The sequence below is a fragment of the Convolutriloba macropyga genome, chromosome 13 (genome assembly GCF_964194025.1).
Source record: "Convolutriloba macropyga chromosome 13, txConMacr16.3, whole genome shotgun sequence".
Lineage (NCBI taxonomy): Eukaryota > Metazoa > Xenacoelomorpha > Acoela > Convolutidae > Convolutriloba > Convolutriloba macropyga.
In genome coordinates this window covers 17,233,794-17,256,722 of record NC_134480.1, presented here as the reverse complement: position 1 = coordinate 17,256,722, position 22,929 = coordinate 17,233,794, and the positions used below count along the sequence as shown (strand labels likewise).

The following is a 22,929-nucleotide window of genomic DNA, read 5'->3' as shown; positions in this document are numbered from 1 at the left end:
CAAAAAAATGAAGTAAATTGACTTTGACATTTAAAAGCTCCTTATCTCACGATTTACACTAACTAACATAAAACTGCATGTTAACTTTAGCGCCAGGGAATTTGAATTGGGGCTAAAAGGGACAAACAATAATTTCAACATCATTATATTAACCATCTGTACACATTGTTCCATTATCTACAAATAAAACTGACCTAAATTTTAAAAAATTGATCACGAACTGTCTAAATTAAAAACTGCACTTCTAATAATTTCATTGACCAGTAAAAGCACCTAGAAATTAATTGTTAACTTAATCTACCTTCATTAAAATGTGTTTCTACTGTTATGTGGCCTTATAATTTTATTCGTAATCATATCTACTTTCTTTGCCGACAAGTTTTGACTAAAGCCATGTGTCGAGTAACTTCCACCAGTCTCATATGACACAGAATGCGCAGTTACAGTTGCTGCAAAAATGACTTAGCACAGTTCGTATTCATACCTTTTTCTATTTATTATTTTTAACTGATTCATTGCTGTCATATGTTCTTTGAATCTGCAGTTCAACTTGTCCCGCAGAACTATCAGAAGAAGAGTAGTCCTCAAATTCTTCGTCCTCCGCTGCATTTTCTGCTTCGTCCCAGTAATTATCCGGCTCGTAGTCCGGGTACAATTTATTCGGGCTATTTATCCGATCGTCTGTGCTCTCAAGCGTCGTCGGATCCAGAGAATTTTGTGCCGATAGTTGAATGCTAGGAACGTCACTTCGTTTTCTCGGCCCAGTTTTGGTTGTAGTACCAGTTGCAATACCTCCTGAGGCCCCAACTGCGCTTTTAGCCGATGATGTCAGACTGTATCGCTGGTCTAATGATTGTCGAGGAGCGATGTTCTTTTCAGTTGATTGCGATGATCGTTTTGGGGCACTTACAATGTGCGGTTCTGACTTCGCGGTCACACCGCTTTCCTCTTCGGGGTTTTCTTCCTCTTCAACGTCAATTACAGCATCGTCTGTTCGTCCAGCTGTTTCGCCAACGACTGGTTGATTACTGAAAGGTTTGTAGAGGTCGTCGCTACGTACGACGTAATCGTAGGACAACTTTCGGGTGGGAGCATCGGGAGCGTTTTCATCCTCCATGCGTGACTCGTCGATTGAAAACAGTTCCCTTTTATTATTCCTAGTTCCACTACTACGTCGTCTTCCTGATGTTGATGATACTATAGATTCACTTCTCGAAGATTTCCTCGAGGCACCGGAGTCCACAATAGATATTGACTCTCTCGGCTAAAATAACAAAGCAGTGAAAAGTTTTATTTCAATAACAGATCGTGTGCATTCAACAAATCATGATATCATTTCATTCAGCAAGAACCGCTTAAGGATTCGATTTCTCTGATGGGCTAATAAAACTCATTTTTAAGTACGACTAGTGACGTCAGAACTTCTAAGCACTTCAAGTCATGTTACTATCCTCCACCCAAAAATCTTTGTTTTAATCAAAACCTATTGTGAACTAGCTACCGATAATTTTCTTGATGCTTTCCATCAACACGAGTACAAGTAGCCATCTTCAGTTTCACGTGCTCTTGACCATATAAGCATTTACAACATAAAGAGTGAATTTATTCAATCAACTCTACATTCAATTCAGTTGAGGGTCAGGTAGAAACGAAGTGTCATGATGGTGAAACGAAACAAGGAAGACAGGTAAAGCGAAATACAAAAGACTAACACCCAAAAAATAGCTTTTTTGAGTTTAAAATTTCCATACATGAGGCGGCTATTGAACAAATTAAATTTTTTATATCACAAGCTGTCCAGTAATTTTTTTAAAATGAACATGAAAAATCGCTACATGCACTGCATGTATCCTATTGAGAAATTTCATTTTAATATTAAGTTAATATCAAGCTCTCATTCAGTTTGATTGTGCCAACTGAGAAATAACCCCCGTCCCGTGTCCAGCACGATTTAAAAGAAGCGACTAGCGTCAAAACAATTGCCCTCAAAGGACAGGTGTGAGCTCGCTTCTATTGTATCCTACTTCAGTTATCGGGCGTGGTTGTTAGCTCACGGTAGGCAGCGGGGTCCTGCTTCATCTTATATCATTGGAGGTCAGTATAGACCACTATTAAGAGTTAAAAAGGAAAACATAACCGACTAACGTCGGGTGAATTGCTCTAAATTGACTTGCGAGAGATTGACTTGCAATTGACTTGCTGGAGCTTAGAGATGCTTCCATTGATGGGGGGGGGGGGGGTGAAAAGTGCCGCTGCTGTTGTTGGTGGGGGGGCAGGGTTGAGAGGGCTGGACGAGAAGGGGTGTTCCAAACCGCCAGGTGGAGGATGGACTGGCTGTCGGTTTGGGGGGAGGGGGGGGGGGGTCAAAATTCAAGATTCAGGACCGCTCTTCACGCCATAAAATTTTCTCCTCAAACACTTTTGTTGAATTGAATTTGTAGACTGGTAACTAGTTAGGCATATAGGGCTCTAAGAAAACTTAATGGCCTTCGGGCGTTACCTATTTATCCTGTTTTTGAGGACGAAAAGTCAATTGGGTCAGACGAAAAATCAGTCAAGCGAATAATCGCATAAAAAAGACCACAGGGCTATTATACTGAACGGCAAAAGTAGGTTAGGACCCCTATTCTTACCAAGTAAAATTCAATTTTCGAGGCAATATTACTCCAACTTTAAATCACATAATAAAAGCAATTTTTACACCATTCCGTACACTAGTCTTCTCGCCCACCTGTGAAATTCAGATAACTCAACGTTCACTTAACAAAATTCCCACTGTAAAATTGATTAACTTCATCCAAGTTTCAAAGTAAAAAGAATGTTGTCTAAAAATGTGTCATGACTACACGTTAGTTCAACTATGATTTAGTTTTGCATTTGCGTTAGACATTAAAGAAAAAAGATGTGATTAAAATATGATTTCGTCGCAACTTTATTTTTACTGTGAAACTTGGATGAAGTTCATCAAGTTTAAATTGGTATTTCTGGTAAGAAGTCAACGTTGAGTTTCATCTGGTTTGAGTTTAAATGAACGTTCGAGTTGAATTTCAGAACGTTGAGTTTAAGACTAGTGTACGGGATCATTGGTGTAAAAATCGTTTTCAAAATGTTATTTTAATTTGGAGTAATATTGCCTCAAAAATTGAATTTTTACTTGGTAATAATACGTGATAAAACTTACTTTTGCCGTTCAGTATATAATTGCTACAAACTGTTAAAAAATACCTTCGGCTCAATTTTCATTTGTTTTTATTAGTACCGCCAATTGAGTACGGTTGGGCTGTTTGGAATTATGAATTAAAGAACAATTTACATCTCGCGTAACTCAAAAAATCAAGGACGTCAAAAACCATTTGAAAAGTCAAAACGATCAAGCAAAAACTTTGCGTAAAAAGAGCACGACTAAAATAATAGCGTCGTTCGCGAGCAATTAATCATATGTATCAATAAGATATATCTAGAAATTTTTAGTGAGGCTTGCTGAAATCATGTCAGGTGCACAAAAACTTCATAATCCTTAAGGCACGATTAATGGGAGTACTTAAAACGTGAGATAAATTTTCTATTGAAATTTCCGTTTCCCCAAATTGCACGAGACTAAAAAAGCTCCGATAGCACGCAAAGATAAATATAGACAGTAGATTGCCAAAAACATCTGTAGATCACTTTATTTCATTGAAAAAGAAATAAGCAACAAAACCAAAGGAAAACATACATTGACGTCCAAAAAAACTCAATGGGCTTAAATCAATTTTGAAAGTCTAAGGGCTATATTTGGAAATAAAGTGTACAAAAAGACAAAAGAAAAGCTCTGACAAAGAATATAGCCGCGATATAAATTAGATGATCCAGATCAAAATTTCAAGAACATTAATCCTTAAGTATTAGAGAACTTACGGTTAGAGCTGGGTTCAGGCACACACTTTAGACCTTCATTTAGTGAATTTTTGTACCATTTAAATGCCAAGTTAGTTTCAATGGTTTCAAGCAACGTGAGTCAAACATGTATCTCACAATTGACCTAAAAGCGGAGGCAAAAGTTACCTTTACGGACTATTACGATATAAGTCAAATGGTCAAGCAGGTATCATCGAAGGAAACAACAAACTATAAAATAGAATTGGAAAAACCTGCAACTGACTTGAACTAATAAGTTTTAATTGACTAAGAAAACATGCAGCTACTCAATAAAATAGTCTATAAACTTCACAGAGATGTTTAATCCTAGAAAATGGCGCGAAATACGAAGAGAGGAAAATGAAATCTTAAAACAACTTGTTTATGAATTGCAACTCCAAAACAATCAGTTGGAAAAGTAGAACTCAAAAGAACTTGTGTTGTTCTCATTCAACAAAGCATTACCAACACCAAAAATCAGGAAAGCAAAAAATAACATAGCCAACCGATTACTGTGAAATAGCGGCCACTGACAACTGACCGACATTCGGATTGTAAAATGTGGAAAAAAAGACGGAGATAAGAACTGACATTATTTTTGTCAGTTCTTAATCGTTTTTATCGTGTGCCACAGTTTCATACTCAGACTCATTAAACAAGGTCATTTAGCCCCGAAATTGGAGGACAATTAGTATACTACTAACAAAAGTTCGCAGTATACTCTGAGAATCTTTGATAAATCCACCAGGCTTTTTAGATTCAGCTGATTTTACTTTCTGACCATGAACCTTTGTGTTAATTTGTTGAACAAATTCCAAATTCAATTCAGCGGAAACAGTGACTGAGGCAAGCCAATGTGAGACATGATTCTTGACTCATGTAAAACAAAAATGAATTACGTAAAAAATAGCCCTTTGAGTAAAAAAACCATCGAGTAAAAAACCATGCAAAAAACTAATTGAAACAGAATATCCTGGGAAAGAGGGAGAGGAGGGAGATAGGGGTGTGTTCGATACAGCGGTCTCAGAATTCAAAGCTGCGACCTTACCCACTTACATTTATGGGCTTTCGATTGGAAATGTCGCACGCAGAGTTTATAGCCGCCACTCGCTTAGCCTGTAGAAAAGCTTAAGTAATTAAAGTAACCTAATAAGTCAACAAATATTCTAAAGAAAACGTTCAGGCAAAAATTTTGCAAGACAGACACGTTCACAACAGTTTTTACAGTCTTTGTTCGAGGGCAAATAAAAACTGCATCAAAACTGCCTCACGAGAAAAAATTTGTCGCTTAGCGAAAATGTGTACACCTACTTTTCTCGCTCTCAGAATAATGCATGAAAAAACACTCCTATGCCCAAACTACCTCCTTAAGTAGGATTGGGGAAAATTTTGTTTTTTGCTTCATTGAAGTCGAATTAATCAAATAAGTGTTTGATAACGGCTAATCCAACAGTTACAATAACCGGTTGCAGCTGAAACCGCTCAACATACGGATGCTACTGGCCCCATATTTGTGTGCAGTAAAAATATAATCAGAAAAAGTAGTCAATAAGAAAGCAACACAAACAAGAGATAACACTGCACCCAAGATACCCACCATAAACAGTCTCAAGCTTTAAGAAAGACATGTGACATGACAATGCAAAGCAAACCAAACAGTCGTATTAATTTGTAGGCATTCTTTATACATATAATAACACGCCATGCAAACTATGTTGAGGACTCACGATTTATAATACAGATGATGGATTGGCGCATATCTAAAAAGAAGTTTTCAAATCGAACAAAGCGAGCCAGGACCTTTAGCCGATAATCATTTTTACTCGTAAGGTACTCGTGTACCACGATGCTAAATGACTTGATAAATGTTTCGCTTTAAAACACATACGTTTTACAGGAACAAAGCCCTAGAGACTACTAAATTCCATAAACTTTCGGTTCGCGCTCTAAAAATTTTGGAGCAATAATCATACATGAGCATTCGAAAGGCTGGAGTTATTCTGATTTGACCTGTGCTGTTGATGACTCAATCGCGATTTATGCGTGAGGATACAGCACATTACTATGTAAAACTGAAAACGCGCCCAGAAGATATAAAACTTTAAAGCCCTAACTTCGACGGGAGAACATTCTAGATCACATTGCTGTCATATCACGCATATGTACGCTTGGCTTAACTATATTCGAATTCGCTTTAGGAAATTCGCATTCAAATTTTTCAACAGATTTCGATTGAGTGGGAAGAACAACTAACATTGACTTCTTGCGACTGATTGTCAGATGGTGCTTGACCAGTTGACCCATAGATGAAGAGAGACCTCACTTTCCTCTCCTCCTCTTCGTCCTCATCTATGTACTTCTCCAGCTTCAATAGCCTAAACGTCTTCAAATTTGCTCAGCAGAAAATTATGCAGCGCATCCACGCAGTGAAGCACAACCGACTGACGACGTGTGAATAACTCTTGAACAAACGAGGGTGAGAACGGTTGCAAGTAAAGTTTTATTCCGGTTGGGAGCCACGTTGTACGATTATGGGGTTTCAAGTGGTGTCTGGGATAGGAATAAACAAAGTAGATTTTCAATCGAGAACTGATTAAATACCGATTTTAACGTAAATACTACAGAGAAGCACTTAGCGCCAATTAGATCTAATATTTTAATGTAAAATTTTGCCAATTATTGCGAGCAAAAGAGTAGTCGAATTAAAACATAGCCGGCAGATTGCCGGAATAGCTGCGAAATAGACTTGCGTGCCGTAAAATACAGATGGAAAAAGATACAGAAGTGAGTTGATAATAGTTATCGCCGCCGCCTATAAAACGTACAAGTTTATTTCAAAGGAGGTCGTTTTTGGGTGCAAAAAAGTTTCCCTGTCGCGTCTCGAACCGTCGCTATCCGGATTAACAGCCAGTCGTCTTAACCACTCGGCTGTCGGACCATACAATCTGTTTTCTTAAAATCAACTTTGTTTTAGGAACAGATTCTGTTTCTGAATAACCGCAATTTAGGTCACGCAGAAAGCGTGAAATCAAGCGCGAAAAAGCCATTTAAGCAGTGACGAGACAGAATGTTCTAGAACAAATGTAAAACGAAAATAAAGCGTCAGACGACGAAACAAAAAAAAAACCAAGAGCACCGCAATATAGCTACGCTCAGCTTACAGCTTCGCAGCTATAATAATAATGATTGAAATAAATCTAGTTCAAAGGGAACGTAAGAACTGCTAACTGCTTGGTACCCAGCCAATGTAATCCGAATTAGTACAATGGTGGGTGGTAAGAAGTGCAAATTCCAAAATTCACCACTCTCAATGGGGAATATTTCAGACTATTAACTGAATAAATATTATCAGATCCACAGCCAAGAGCAAAATTTTTACTGGAGACCTCAGTTCCATTCAGAGCCCACACTCGGACACAACTAACCGTGGATGTCTTGGACCACACAAAGCGGCACACATATTTTTGCAACAGTTTCCCGGCCTGAAGGGACTCTTGTGTTTGCCCTTCTTAGAGGGCGACCAGAACCCTTTTATTTCCTCCCAAGTAGTGAGGTAGAATGACACGAGGTACAGGTGATACACTAGCATGCCTAACACCACGAAGAAAGATCCGAAGCATATCACCAGGATGATGATGGAGGGTGGACTCTTCTTGAGGGCTCTGTTGATGGTTCCCTCGTCTTTAGCCACTGCAACAATAAAAACTTTAAATCCTATTTTGTAACTTATTACAGCATGACTTAGGTATGTAAATCAATCTTATTCAAATATCAGTGAACGAAATCATGAGCATTCATAAAGTACATTTAATAAAAGATTTCTCCACTGAACAATACCATTGAAACCGAGTGTCTCACAAATGAGTATTAATTTAGACAAAGAATCTCGTGCTACTTTTCTATATCGCCATATTAGAATGCTTAGGTATATCGTCTTGATTTTGTATTTTATGCCTTTCGCCTTCAATAGCAGCTCATTCTGAAAACTTACGAATATAAAGTACTTAAAAAAAGCTTGGTTTACATAAGCTCCATCTTCCTGTTTTGGCCTCTAGCGATTTAAAAAATTAACGGAAACTAGAGTTTAAATGCTATAAAATCAGCTGGTGAGGTAAAAACGAGATAGAAACCGTTTTTTATACGCTAACGGTAACAACAAATTTTCATTAAAAACATATTTACGCATGCAAATATATATATGCGTTCCATAAAATGGGAAGGATGTGATTAAATTTAATCATGCAGGGGTTCTATAAAGCATATTTGAACCCAAAACACATCCTGTCACAAGCATCTTTGACTGCAATTTATTTTGAACTAGTGATTTCAGTTTGATGGTCAATCTAATTTGAACATCTGTGCATAGCATGAAAACTCGTATACTTGACGTAGTATATAGAGTTTTGAAGAAGTTTATACAAGCGGTGAATGAACTCAAGCATAAACTAAAAATAGTCATGACGCAACTACAATCTCAAACTACAACAATAACTCCTCTTACCTGGACGTAACTATAAAAAGAAACCCATTAATGACAACATCAATTGGAAGAATTGACAAGCTACTATATCATAGATCGGTAAACAAACCTTGCCACCCAATCTTAACATGAAATAGTACCGAATAATAGTTTTGATTATCCAACCGGCTAAAACATTATCAAGATTTTTTGTAAGGAGTTAATGCCGACACCGAAACAGTTCACAACAATTGGAGAAACCGAGTTGAAGAACTGAATCTACCCCCCCCCCCCCCCCGTGCATTCTTATGACCTCAGGTTGCAAATTATGTGTTGTTATATAAAACATCTCTGCGTGTACACTAGCACATAGAACTTTTTTTGACTGCAGATTAGGACCGGAGGGGTGACGATTAGATGGAAATTTTTGCGACATCTACTTTGTGTTATACTCACTGTATCCAATTTTGACGCAGGAGAATGCGAATGAGTAGCCAGTGAGAAGAACAGTCGTGAACAGGAACTGGAAGAAGAATCGATAGTTCCTTCTACCCACACAGTTACCCACCCAGGGACAGTGGTGGTCAAAGCCATCTGAACAACACCCTCAATACTACTAAAATCTACTGCGAGGTTTATTGTTCATCCTTAACGTTAACTGAAAACAAAGGAATTATCCATCCATGCTCGCTAAGTATATTTATCTAACTCCAAAAGATCTGTCACATCTAAATAACATCAACAACTTTGTGGCATAATATGTCTTTAGATTTGAGAACAAACAATCAAGCCTAACGCCTAATATTAGTTTCACATTGAAACAACCCTCTCTGAAATTAAAAAAAACTGCGAAGTAGACTAAAATGTCACATCGACTTCTTGGCGAGTGACCAAATGGTCGTAAAAATTGCGAAGACAACAACAAAATAAAAAAAAAACCAAACAAAAATCCCGAAAAGAGAGCTTCCCGAGCAAGATCTACAACCATCAACCACAAAAACATGAATTAACTGAGCACTAATTTCATTATCCATAATTCGCTTGAACGAAAAGCAAACTAATTTCGGAATCAGACCAATTAAGATCACAAAAATTAGGAGGTCCGAAAAAAGGCACTTGAAAGCGAAGAATGTTATGTTCTTAAAAATGTGCATAAAAAGACAAATTGGTTTACAATAATTGCTTCAAGCTTCTTTCGATATCGATTAAATATACCAAAAATTGGCAGCATTTAGGTTTACTCGACACTGGTGCCTTTCAAAAAATTTAAAAATTGTTTCCATGTTTGTGCCCTTAAAAATCCGATTTCTGATCACAATCACTATTTGTCGATTTTGTTCATCTGCAACTGCAAAACCACACAATTCCTGAATCACGATAAAAAATTAGAACTGTTTACTCAACTTAAAATTCAATGCAAAATGATGCAGCTATTGAGCACCTGTGATCAAATATTAATAGATAAACCTGCTGTGTGCTCTAGACACCACTTTCTACCACGTTTAACAAAAACTGCAAACGGTTCCGATGAACAATGCATTGTACAAAATCCTTTGCAGCAACACCGTTATGGGTTGAAAACGCAATCTAAGATCCGAAAATATTTTAAATCTAATTAGGAACTACCCCCATTTATTTATCTTGCCAAAAAAACCCCAGTAACAAACCTCGATCTCACACAAACTCAGAGCAGCAGTGGTGACATCAAAATGTGTTTAATTGACTAGACTTTGAACGGGTGTTCAATACCGTTTACAAAATCAAGGAGGCAATCTAATAGTCTATCAGGTGTACAATATCTTATCAGTGAAACCAGAGTCACATCTTTCGGAAGCACCTCAAAATTGATTGATAGATCTTAATTACGTTCCTCACTCAAAATAACCAGGCTTTCATTACTTTGCAGAAATAAGTCAATTCAAAGGTCTCTTACAGAAATCCTGATCAACTCAAAGTCACTTCTTTGACCATTAATGCTAATGCATAGAAGGGTCGAAGTCCAATTTTCCTTGATTCATCTCTAGACCTTGACTAAAACATACCCGGCAGATTGCCGGAAAATAGCCGCCGTTGATTCCAATAAGCATGATTGGGATTGAAATAACAGAAGATATTGAAAAAAAAAGATTTTCGTACAAAAACATTTTTTAAGTCCGAATTATTTTGATGGCATTTCGTAGTTGAACATACTTCTGTTTCTTAGAGAGAGGCTACAGGGGCTACTATCAATGCCAATAAGCATTAGAGATGCTAACTAAGACCTATAGGAACGACGTTCAAATAGCGGGCATCTAAAATTGGGCTTTATGGGTTTATCCCGTTTCTATTTCTGACTTTGATTTTTTTATACTGACTCTGTTCATTTTGAATTGCTTTGCTGAGCAACTGATGTTCAAATTCAATTCTAGCATAATGAGAGAAGAGAGAAACTAGCCTAGAGAAGTCAAAAAGATTTCACGCAAAATGTCGAAAAAGCGGCAAAATGGTAAAGCGAAAAAAAGTTCGACGAAGTAAAAAAAAAGATAGGAGCGCTATAATAGCCGTCTGAGAAGATGAGGGCGGCTATTAATAAAGACATTCGGTCATCCACATGGCAAAACTCGAGTCTTTTTTGTTAGCCGGGTTGAAACCCCCATCAACGCACCATTATTGCAATCATAATATCGGTTTTTCTGCAATATCATAATTGGTTTTAATATTTTCACTGAAGGGCTTTAAACCAAAAACCTAACTACAAAGCAGCAACTAAAATCTATCAGCTTAATAAAAAAGCCAAAAGTTGGCGATCTAAAGCAAAAATAAATAACTCAATTTGTGAATTTGTGTAGCTGAGGAAAATTAAGTAACTTAGAAATTTGCAACGAATCTTACAGATTCTCTCAAAATATAATAAACTAAATTGAAACCTCAGATTATTTCGATAATAATGACGACAGTCTTCCATCTATTCAAAGCTACAATGGGCGTTTTGTTAGCTTCTATGGCCTACTGAAATACACGTGAATTTTTTGCAACAGAGAACTTGAACAAAGACAAGAACTTCCACCAGCTATTAACTCTGATAAAACAGGAGTTTAGAAAACTACTTGAATTCGTATTCCAAGTAAAGCCACCTAAAAGCAAACGAAAGCATTAATCGTCCAAAGTAACAATTGAAAGACGTTATTGACACATATTTGGCCCAAATTGTTGGCCACGAGGGAAAATAGGCATATTCAGGTCATGAGGAGCAACGGAACGTACGACTTTGTGTGCTTGATTAGTATTGCTGTTTTGAAAACTACTGTGGACGGTAAGCTGATTCATCAAAAGAGGGTGTGTGGAATGGGAGCAGTGAAGTTAACTACTCTTCTCCACCCGAACACTATATTCGCACCTAACCTCACTTTACCATTTTTTGTAAAGTATTTTAAGTTCTCAAATCTCTGAAATCTTTTTCACTTTTCTTATGTAGACAGAAGGGCGACTGTGCAATGTTTTTGAGCCATGACTGCTAAAAAAAATAGTTACTCATTTTTTGATCGCAATTGTTTCGGAGTGTATTTAATACAGGATGTAAAAGTCAATGCCGCAAGTGAAAAATAATTGTTTAAGTCAAACGGAAGAAAGGAAAGAATGGTTCTCATGAGAGTAAGATAAAGTTTTCGCTAAGCGAGCAGGTTTTTTTTATCTAGTTCGGCTTTTTCATGGCCGTTTTTAGTTTCAACTCCAAAATTTCAATCAGAAGCTAAACTATTTATGGTGTGTTTCGAAACACTTTTGACCATTAAAAGCAAATATAACACATTTAAGCTCAATTTCCAGCTATTCTTCTGTTTTAAGCTCTTCTAACAATTTAAGTGTTTCAAGCTCTTTTAGCAATTTGTATTCTTCAATTTTATTAGAATTTGCGGAGTTGTTTGGCTGAAATTGTGTGTTCTAGCAGTTTATGTGGTCTTTCATTTTGATTGATAATTATTCAAATGGTTTTGAGGAAAATTGGCTAAACTCGGACAAATTTTTGCCGATTTTTGTGTTTTATCTATTTCTGCTGATCTTAGGCTTCTCTATGAATTTTTATCGGTAACGTCTTACTTAAGCTTTATTCTTCAGGTGTACCTACTATGAGGTTAAACTTCAAGGCTGGACATAGTGCTTTTCACTAAAGTAAGTAACACAAACTTTTCAGGTTTTGTGTTCTGGGCACTTTCCAAAAGTCGTTTCACATTTTTCGCCTGCGTTTTGAATGATTGACTGATCTTGTAGAAGTTATACGAGTTTTGCGCTGAACAGTGCCTGGGAAGCTAGACAGGGAACTTACCACGAACGAATTAAACTAATTTTCTAATTTTGTCATGTTTTTTGCTCTTTTAATATTTTAATTGTTGTTTTTACTTTGTGAAATATTGGTTGGATGACTGATGTACAGGAGATTGTACTTACCATTTTTGCACATTAATGATGCGGAAAATGCATTTAGCTTTCCTAGAGATTTTTAGGTGAATATTTCTTTTTGATTTTGTCCGTCATCATGTTTCTCTTTCCTGGAGCTTCTCTTTATGAACCCATTTAATAAGATTATCAGCCAATTGTTAAAATTTTGTTGCAAACTACATGTATAACAGGTTCTCTTACTAATAGTTTTTTTGGAGTTGCCACTAAAAAATAAATTTTATCATATGGTGTATCAGTTGTGGTCAGTTAGTTTTCATGATATTTATCCTGTTTTTGTTTCAAAATGCTTAGTATAATTAAGTAGAATGACCATCAGATCAGGGAGGATGTTCACGTCTCTACTTCGAGTCGAGACATGAATTGATTTTGTTTTATCAACAGATTTTATTTCTGAATAAGAGCAAATTAGGTAACGCAAAAATCAGGTATACAAGCGAGAAAAAGTCACTCCAGATTGAAATCAAAAGATTGTTCTAGAATAAAACGGTCAGGCAAACAATTTTAAAAAAAGCATTGTAATTGCTTCAAATTTCGCTCGAGAGCAAGTAAACAAGTTAAATTCAATAGTTATTCTCGGTGGTTCTTAAAAAATCCTCGGATCATCCTCATTCAAAAGAAAACGATGAAAACTAAATTCAAAGAATTAAGAACGTGAAAAAATTTGCCATAAAGCGGTTTTGTTTATGTACAATCTTAAGGGCAACCCACCTCGAGTCAAAAACTGAAACGTAATGCACGATTCAGTAAAAAAAACTCCGTTACAATATCCAATAGAGAAAAGTGAGCCAATTTTGCTATTGAGCTGTCGAGGCTATTGAGGTCTAATTGAGCTGTCAGAAACACTCATATCAACTGCAGAGGGTTATACTACATCACGGTCGAAAAAAAACTTTTTTAAACAAACCTATCAACAAGCAGAGCAAATCATCCAAATTGACGACAAATAGTAAACCGGTTATCTATATGTATCATTCTCTCAAAGATTTAAAATCAGAGTCATTCGCTCAACGCAGCGCATGAACAAAAACTTCTGTGGCTCAACAAAACAAATAACACGGTAGTTTTACTGACCTTCGCTCTCAGGTAAGAACTCCGTCTGAAAAAAAGACAATAATAGCTGGCAGATTGCCAAAGTAGCCGTAATAGCTTCGTAGATCTGCAGTCTCAGAAAAAACAGTAAAAAAAGAAAGACCAAAAATACTTTTCATTACATTCGTTATATTTCGTTATGATTCGTTATATTTTGATTATGAATCTGTATAAGTTATTGCTGCCTCTATTAGCTACTCTCAAATAACCTTCACTTAGAGTGACACACAATCAATTGACCTTATCTCTTTGAATTAAAGTGAAGAAAAGTCAATTTCAAAGTGAGGACGTCATTTTTGAGAGTAAGAAAAGTCACGTGTGACCATAAACGTAATCGCACGAATGAACAAATAAAACTCGCTCCACTAAGAGTGAGAAATGACGTCACACACTCACTTCAATTGAAATTGCATGCACGAATGACGAATGAGCAAAAAGCAGATTTGAAGTGTTGTGACGTCATGGTCGTAACAAAAACCTTGACGACGAAATAAAACAAAAACCAAGAGAAGGCCAATAATCCCCAGCTATCCCTGTGCGGCTATTAGTAATACCAGAAAATACAATGAGACAAATAATAGCCTCGTCGAAATGTCTTTCAAAATTAAGAGTTTTGTCTTTCAAATGCTTCGTGGCACTATTTGTCATATAATACGAAGATTATCAACTTACCAATACAGTTGTCACAACTGGCACAATGAGATGCTCTCGGAGGCCTCCAAATCATACACGTGTAACACCACTTGAGTGAGACCTCAACATTGTTCACCCGGATAGTTCTGGCCCTCATTGCCCGGATGTGGGCTGACCGTCCACTACTACTTTTCCCACCCATCGGCTTCACGGTATCATCAGTGTTTTGAGGCCCTCTACGTTCTGTAGCATAAAAACGTAATAAAAATTTTGCATAAAAATTTCGAAATCATGAAGAGAGAATTTTCTCCTTGGCGGGTGAGTGAAGTATTTTTCAGCTGGCGTCGGAGAAATTTAGACGCAAATAGATCCATCTGTTTCATCCAAATAGACGCATCTAAAAGACATCCGAAAATTTATCTAAAGCTTAAAAAATACCAAAAAATTACAAAAAAAAAATAAAATTTGCTAAATAAAAAAGCCTTTAAACAACTTAATAATTCGATGCTTTCGATAAGCTAATTTGCGAGCCAATTTCTATGAGATTGGATAAATCTTTAGTTCAGAAAAATCTCTGTTTATATCACAAAATCAAACAATTCCAAAAAACAGACCATTTTTCTTCAACTTTATTATAGCAATTTTGTTTATTAAAACGTTTTAAATTAAAGCAGAACTTCTGAACATATTTCTGTTCTGAAAAACTTTCCACAATTCAACTTTCTTGAAAACTTTCCTCTTTTGAAAACAGTTCCGCAAATTATTAGATTTACAATTAACAGTTTAATCAAACAAAGGGTTAGCGGCAAAACTAAATTGCGAAAAAAATTAGATACTCTCATTCAGCAAATTTTTGGCGTGTAAAACCAATCTTTTTTCCCTTTTTATTAATGCAATATTATGTTCAGACATTACAGAAGCAATGGTTCCGAAAGACTTGAAACTGCGACTTGAAATTGAGTGATGGGGGCGAATGCAGGGTGGGGGTGAGTAAGGGGGATCAAACATTAAGAATAAAAATCGCTCTTCACGGCATTAAATTGTCTCCTCAAAACAGTTTTGGTGAATCGCATACTTAGAGACCAGTAAGGCTCTAAAGGATCTACTTAGCCACTTAATGCCCTCTGGGCTTTACATCCCGTTTTTGAGGACGAACAGTTAAAAGCGTCAGACGAAAAACCCTCATAAAACAGAACTAAGTCCAATATAATTCCTACAAACTTCGTTTGAGAGCAATTAAAAACTATATTATTCTAATACTTTTAAAATTGAAAGTAGGGTTTTTCAAAACCACCGAACAAGTCAATCGTTCTTATACATTGGTTCTAAACAAAGACAGCGTCCTCTGATTATGCGAATAAACAGATCACAGAGAGAAACTTCACATCAAAACACTGTTGTGAAAAAGACAAGCAACCAAAAATTATAATTTTTCTCAGATCTGAAGACTGCAAGGCTAAAATGACAATACGTATCCTAGAACTATTTACGTCACCAGTGGTTTAAAGATATATTTGGTTAAATTTTTGCTGTATAAATTTTAATCAGAAAATACATTCAAGATTAATACATTCAAACGTCCTGACCTTCTTCTCTCCTGTAGAAAGCTCCCTCTTCATCTGTGGCCCTGGGCACGATGCCCGGGTCAGTGAAGGCTGCGAAGAAGAGGTTAGACATTACTGCTATGAACAGGACTGCTTGTATCAAGGGCACTGTCTCGTGAACATGTTCCCACAGGTAGGGAGATCTAATTTCAAAATATACATCTCTTCTGTACGTTTATGTATGCATTTTTTTATTCTTTATAAATATACTGAATCCTCTTAGATCAAAATTTAAATGTCAAATTAAAATCGGTTAAAACACTCACGTGCACATTTTGAAATGCCGAAAGTCTGCAGTGCCAGAAATTAAAATGCCAGAAGTTGCTACTTAGCCAGAAGTTGAATTTCGTTGACATTCGTCATTTTAAAACGTGCGCGTTTCGTGTTTTAAGCATGGTTAAGTGACTCTGCAGAAGTCACTTCGAAATTCTGACTTAATATCTCGAACCGCTTCGCGGTTCTCGATAAACGCCAGAAGTTCTCAGTGACTTCAAGCAGAGTCACTTAACCATTACTTCGAAGAAGAACAACCTCAATCTTATGGCAACGCGGCTCAAATTGAAAGCTCATGCCACAACTTCCTATTTTTTTTTCGTAAAAAAAACTTGAAGCCCAAAAAAGAAGGCAAAATTTTATTCTGCACATCCAAGGAAAACGTGAAGAAAAGATTTAGATCGTTTTAGAACATTACTGGGTTATAATCAGGACTAGGCAAATTGTTATTAAAAATTAAATGGTGAAAGAACTAACTCAAAAATGAAGAAAAGAACTGAAGGCACCAAAATGAGCATGAGCGTGATCAAAAATGACAACAGATTCTTGGCCATAACCACTCTCCCATGACAACACAATGTATTTCTGCCTTGGAACAAATCAGCCCTTCTAACTCGTTTACTAGCTCGCTCCTTCTCGCTTTTGTTGATTGGTTTCTTCATTTCATCGTCCTTGTCCCGAAACAGACCCATTTTCGACTCAGAAACCCGTGAATAAATCTGTCAAAGCTGAACAAGCTTAAGATGGAGCGCCCAAATATAAATATTGCATGGAATGTCTTCGATCGACTGCATTTAAACCTAAAAATTTCAAGTAAAAGTTGATAGTTTCTTTTTTCTTCTAATCTCAGTTGAGGTGATTCATAAAATTATGGGGGCGAGTTTGGACTCGTTTGCCTCGAAGCGTATAAAGGCTTCAGACATAAATCACAACAACACTTCAGAATAGAGTGTAAGCTTGCCAATTTTTATATTCAACCTCTAACTTTTGTACTCAAATTTGTACATAAGCGGCATCAAAAACCACTGATACAGAAAACCACTGATACAGAAAACCACTGATACAGAAACGAGTGTTTATAACTGAACGAAGGCAAAAGATTTTACAGTTGGACTTTTATCTGTTCATTGTTTGAAATTTAAAGAGTTAAAACTGTCTGACGAAAAATGAGCTCTCATAAATGTGCACTCTTATAAACTTTCATCTGAAGTTAGATACCCTCAATTGAACTTAAGTCTTCTCATTTCATGTTGTTAAAACAAGAACCATCATTCAAATAGAAAATCGGACCAAAGAAAACATGTCAAGTCAACTGGTTAAAAATTTCTGTTTCATAACAGCAGAAGCGGAATATATTTCAATACATCATAAAAGTAGGAGTCCACGTAATTTGAAATCGTGTTAAACCCTTTCTGTACCCTGACTTTTCTAAAAATTGGGGTACAAATCTGACTTCCCTACAATAAACAGAAAAGCTTTTACAAATTTGAACACATAATTAATAAAATAAAGGTTGTATAATCAAATTTTCTGTTAAATCACTAAAAAAGTTTTCAAATCAACTTTTTGCAATTTACAGCAGAAATCTCATGATGAACAACTTCGATAGCAAATTTGTTACTCAGAAAAATAATTAATTGCAGCTAGTCGGAAGACCACACTCAACCGCTTCTCATAAAAAATTATTAAACTGATTGAAACCTCTTCTACCTTCAACGCACGGCTCGGACTTATGTATAAACTGAATGACAGAGATTCTCGACTATATTGTACGCGGCTTTAGCCAGCCGCGGGAACACTCGGAAAAAAGAACCATAAATTTGTATCACATGGAAAAAATATGACATACCTAATACAAAAATCTACAACACAAAAACATAGCCGGCAACATAGATTGCCGGAAAATAGCCGCCGTTGACGCGCTTGATGCACATCGGGACTGAAACTGAAATAGAAAAGAAGAGACAGAAATTTACCATTTTATTTTTTTTTCAGTGTCAAAAAGTGTTTTAATTTGTCATGCAGTTTCAGTTAGATTCCTAAATTATACTTAATTCAGCTTCTAAACTGAAAGCTAATAAGCTTAATACCAATGTCAGCAAGCAACCACTCTAATGAACTATGATAACTTTTGACAGTATTCACCACATTGCATGCTTCAATGCGTGAAACAATTTACACTCCATTCAGTTGAAACAGTGAGTTAAGTAAGTCAGAAGTCACATGTGAAAATCGAGAGTTATGTAAAACGAAAAACGATGAAAAGGTAAAGTGAACTTAGGAGACCGCCTAAATAATAGCCGTTGAGATGCTGACGGCGGCTATTAAACAAAACCCACTAAGGTCGGAAATTAAACTAAGGTCGGCTACAAGACTCACTATGGTCGGAAATTAAACTAAGGTCGGCTACAAAACTCACTAAGGTCGGCTATTAAGCCAACTAAGGTCGGGTTAATTGGTAGGGGTTCGAATCGAAGACCTCCAGGATGAGAGTCGTGAATATTGATGACCACTAAACTACACGGGTTATGAACGGTCATCTCCCACAATTGCTTTTATTTTTAGCAACAGATTTAATTCTTGAACTCTCACAAAGGAAATGGCTCGAAAAAAAATCAAATTCAAAAATCAATATTGTATTAAAAAGTAACCCTGGAAATGATAGGCTTTTTACAGCTCTGCTTTTTTGTTGATCTTCAATCACATCCCGCTCATTTTTGCAATTCAGCTTTAGTTGGATGTTCACTTTTCGGGTGAGGTAAGCAAAAACCGCAGTCAGCTCAAAGTGAAACTTAGACTCGACCGCAGTCCACTACCCATGCAAGCAACTATTAATTGCTCTAACAAAATACTAATTGCTCTGAACCAATAATTCTAAACGATAACGCTTTTTATGCAAAAGTTTCGCTTGACCGTTTCGTCTTTTCGAGTGACTTTTGCGCTCTAGATTGACGTGTTCCCGTTCTCTCTCATTCACAAAAGTCAGCAGCTGCACTCAAGTCACAGCGGTTCACAGCTAAAAGTCAATTGAAAATTGCGCCGAAATCGATGTAATTTTTTTCTACTTGAACCTTTATTAGGGGTTACAGTGTTACATACTTCTTACGACGTCATTTGGAGCCCCACAGTGAACTTACTTACTACCCCCGACTAAAGCAGGCTACGACTGATTCGAGCTCCCCTAATTGTTCGAGAGCAATTCTTTCAAAGTTAGTCGGTTATGTATTTTTTAGCCTAATCTTAAGCGAAGAAAGCGACTAAACAAAATTAACTGGAGAACAAAACATAGCCGGCAGATTTCTGGAAAACATCCGCTGTTAAAGCGCTCAATGCATATCGAGATCGAAAAAGAAATAAAAAAGAAGACAAATTGACCCATTTTTTTCTTGTTTTTTTTTTCACTGTCAAAAAATGTTCTAATTTGCAGCCGTGCAGGTTCATTTAGATTCAAAACTATACTTAATTCAGTCCTCAAACTGAAAGTTAATAAGCTTGACACCAATGTCAGCTTGCAAAAACTGTAATGAACTTTGATAACCTAATTCCCAATGACTTAATGACCTGGCTTTATCGGTTCATCTCGTCTCTTTTGATTTTTTCTCTTTTGACTTTGGCAGTATTCAACTCATTGCGTACTTCAAAGCGTGAAACAATTTACATTCCATTCAGTTGAAACAGTGAGTGAAGTAAGTCAGAAGTCAAACGTGAAAACAGAGACTTATGTAAAACGAGAAACGTGATCAAAAGGTTAAGCAAAATAAAAAACATAGCAGGACAAGTCCTGACGTACAATTTAGAGAATTATCATTGACTAAACAAAAAACTAGACATAGAATGGACTATGGTTGAATTGCGAAAACAATTTCTAATAAAATCAGATCAAAAAAATTCAAAAAAAAAAACAAAATCAATGTTAAAATACCGCATGTGAACAAAAAACCACTAGCAGGAAATGAAAATTGGGTTCAAACAAACAACTAGGCGTAGCAAAAACAATGAATGGATTGGGGAAACCAATTAAAAAACCTAATAAAAATACTGAAAAAAAAACGCAAAAATCGAAGTGAAATGGACGCATGTGAACAAAAAACCAATAGCCAGAAATCTAACTTTTGTTTAAACACCGTTTTCTCACTCTGTTTTAAAATTAGGGCTATAAAATTTCACGCCACAAAACCACTCGCTTTTTCGCTCAATTTCCTGTTTCGCCGTGACCCAAATCACCACTCCAATTTGACTTCAAAAATCATGAAAATGTGTGAACAGATCTTAAAAACATAGCCGAAGAATTCCAGAAACGACTGGAAGCGTCAAAACTTCAAAAAACCGTAATTTCAGTTGAAGCCATTTTCTTTGTATTAAACTGTAATCTCCTTACTGAATTTATTTTTTATTGAAAACGTTTGGCAACGTTAAAAAGTCCAAAGTAATTAGGATGGTCAAAATAACGATAGGCTGGAAAAGCTGTCTATCAATTGCCCGCATATAATTCATGATCATAATCTCAAAAAGATCGCGAAAGCAAACGGCAGATAATGATCATACAAACGAAGTTAATTTTTCAAAAAAGACTGCTCAAATTTAGGAAACAAAACACCACTACAATAAGATTTCTAATCACTGCAATTAAGACAAAAAATAACTCAAACTTTTCCTTGTTGTATATATGCCCGGGAACATGATTTCATACTTAATCAAAAACTATATTAATCATAGAAAAGACATGAGCAACAGAATAATATTCAATGGAAAAAAGTCGTTTAAAAACAATACCGAGGCCGGAAGAAAATTGCAGTAATTCCAATAAATGGAAGTTTTGGAAAATGCTTTCTAGCAAACTCTGAGAACTGCCTTATGTTGAATGAAGCCAATTGCAAACCAAAGAAATGATGAAAATCTAATAAAAACTTGAAATCATTCAATTTTCTAACAACTGGAAAAATTAAAACGAATATAAATGTGAGTGCCAGGACAAAGCCAGAATGATACAAACTTGAATGTGAGGGATATAGACACAATGTAAGGAACACGGTAACAAAAAGACTAATTCTTGATTTTCGAGACACAGAAAAGACAACGAGTCATCCGAGACATGGATTCATCCTCCTGAATAGAAAAAGAAAAAGCAGAATTCAAACATACGAAATATTGAAACGTGCAAAAAAATGGTCAAAAAACTTTAAGACCGCATTCATCAAAATAATTTTAACTGTTTTTCAAAAACTTAACGCCACAAAACGATTGAACTTTTATTGACACGAAACTAAAGTCCCTCATTCTGCACAAAAAGACCATTTCTAGTAATTAAAACCAAAATACAAACAAAAACTGACAAAAATTGGAAAAAGTGCTACCAAAATTGGATTAGCATATGTACAATATTACAAAACAAAGTTACATCGAGGTGCAAAGTGGAGTTGAGTATATGAATTATCAATAAGGAGTTGCCATATTAACTGATTTTTGACTAAAAGACAGAAAGATCCAAAAATGAAGAAATTAACAGAGAAAAGCCAAAATTGAAAATATGTGCCAATTTTGAACTTGAAACGCATTTTCAGGCTCTGCAAAACACTGTGCTATCAGTTTCCGAGGTTTACATTTCAATAAAACAAAACAAAAATTAGTTCTACAAAAAACCAAATTACAAGCAAAGAAACTGGGCAACTACAAGCAAAGAAACTAGGCAACGAAAAAAACGGCTAAAAATGGTTATCTGTATGTGCCATTCAGTCAAAAACTACTTTTCAGAGTCCAAAAGTCATTCACTAAAGTCAGCGCATTATCAAAAAACTTCTCTCGCTCAGCAAAATTAGTTCACACAATTTAACTCACTTTCGCTTTTGGCTTAAAACAGCGTCTGAACGAATAGTACTTCCGGTAAAAACCTCAAGAAAACCAATACTCCTCTTCGAGTCGTAAAAAAACTGAAAACTTCCCAATACAATTCAAATTTTTTGAATTATGAAAAGGAGAGCGCCTATGAGAGTAGCCGTTGAGAGGCTGAATATTAAAAAGCAAAACTCGTATTTTACGGACGTTTTTTCTTTATGATTTGTTACTCTAAAAAATTTATTCAACAGATCCTGTAATACTATTTCAAAATCGCAAGCAAGTAACATTACAAAAAAGGTGAAAAAATGACCCTAAACTGAATCTAGAAGTCTAACGAGTATTAAATTGTTCGAAATGCAACCAAATTACAATTACGTGCTCGGAAGCACAAGGAGCCTTTTGCTTGAAAAAATGATAGTATCAAATTAAAAACCAACTATTTACAAAATGCCACAAGTGAACACAAAAAATTGTTCGCACGTGTTTGCAAACTATTTTTTTTAACCCACCCACTTTTCTCGCTCCCTCAGAGTAACGCATGGACAAAAAATTGTTATCATTGAGAGCACTTAAAAACCCTTCCCAAAAATTCACAAATCTAAAACATGGAGTCTGAAGTTTCATGCTCGTTAAATGCTTATTTAAAATCTAACCCTACTCCCTCCCAACACAACCTCAACATTCTTGCGTTGCTGACGGCCAAAG

At 36.1% G+C, this 22,929-nt stretch overlaps 1 protein-coding gene across 2 annotated transcripts; it reads right to left on the bottom strand.

Moving 5' to 3' along the window:
- On the bottom strand, positions 1–17,393 carry LOC142352295 (palmitoyltransferase ZDHHC9-like). 2 transcript variants are annotated; one of them, XM_075404812.1, is made up of 7 exons: positions 16,867–17,390; positions 16,099–16,259; positions 14,552–14,755; positions 8,813–8,950; positions 7,323–7,587; positions 6,152–6,272; positions 1–1,264 (listed from the first exon to the last, which is right to left on the bottom strand). In XM_075404812.1, exons 1-7 carry the CDS (start codon positions 17,079–17,081, stop codon positions 491–493), a joined length of 1,878 nt encoding a protein of 625 aa, XP_075260927.1. In that variant the 5' UTR covers positions 17,082–17,390; the 3' UTR covers positions 1–490. The 2 variants fall into 2 exon arrangements, with proteins under 2 accessions (XP_075260927.1, XP_075260928.1); XM_075404813.1 differs by lacking the exon at positions 8,813–8,950 and having other exon boundaries at positions 16,867–17,393.
- Between the last annotated feature and the right edge of the window lie 5,536 nt (positions 17,394–22,929).

Coding starts and splice junctions, on each gene's coding strand:
- LOC142352295 (XM_075404812.1), bottom strand. CDS start 17,081: ATGGGTCTGTTTCGGGACAAGGACGATGAAATGAAGAAACCAATCAAC. Junction 8,951..14,551: donor CAGTTGTGACAACTGTATTG/GTAAGTTGATAA, acceptor GGTGTTGTTCAG/ATGGCTTTGACCACCACTGT. Junction 6,273..7,322: donor TGTGGTCCAAGACATCCACG/GTTAGTTGTGTC, acceptor GAAGACGTTTAG/GCTATTGAAGCTGGAGAAGT.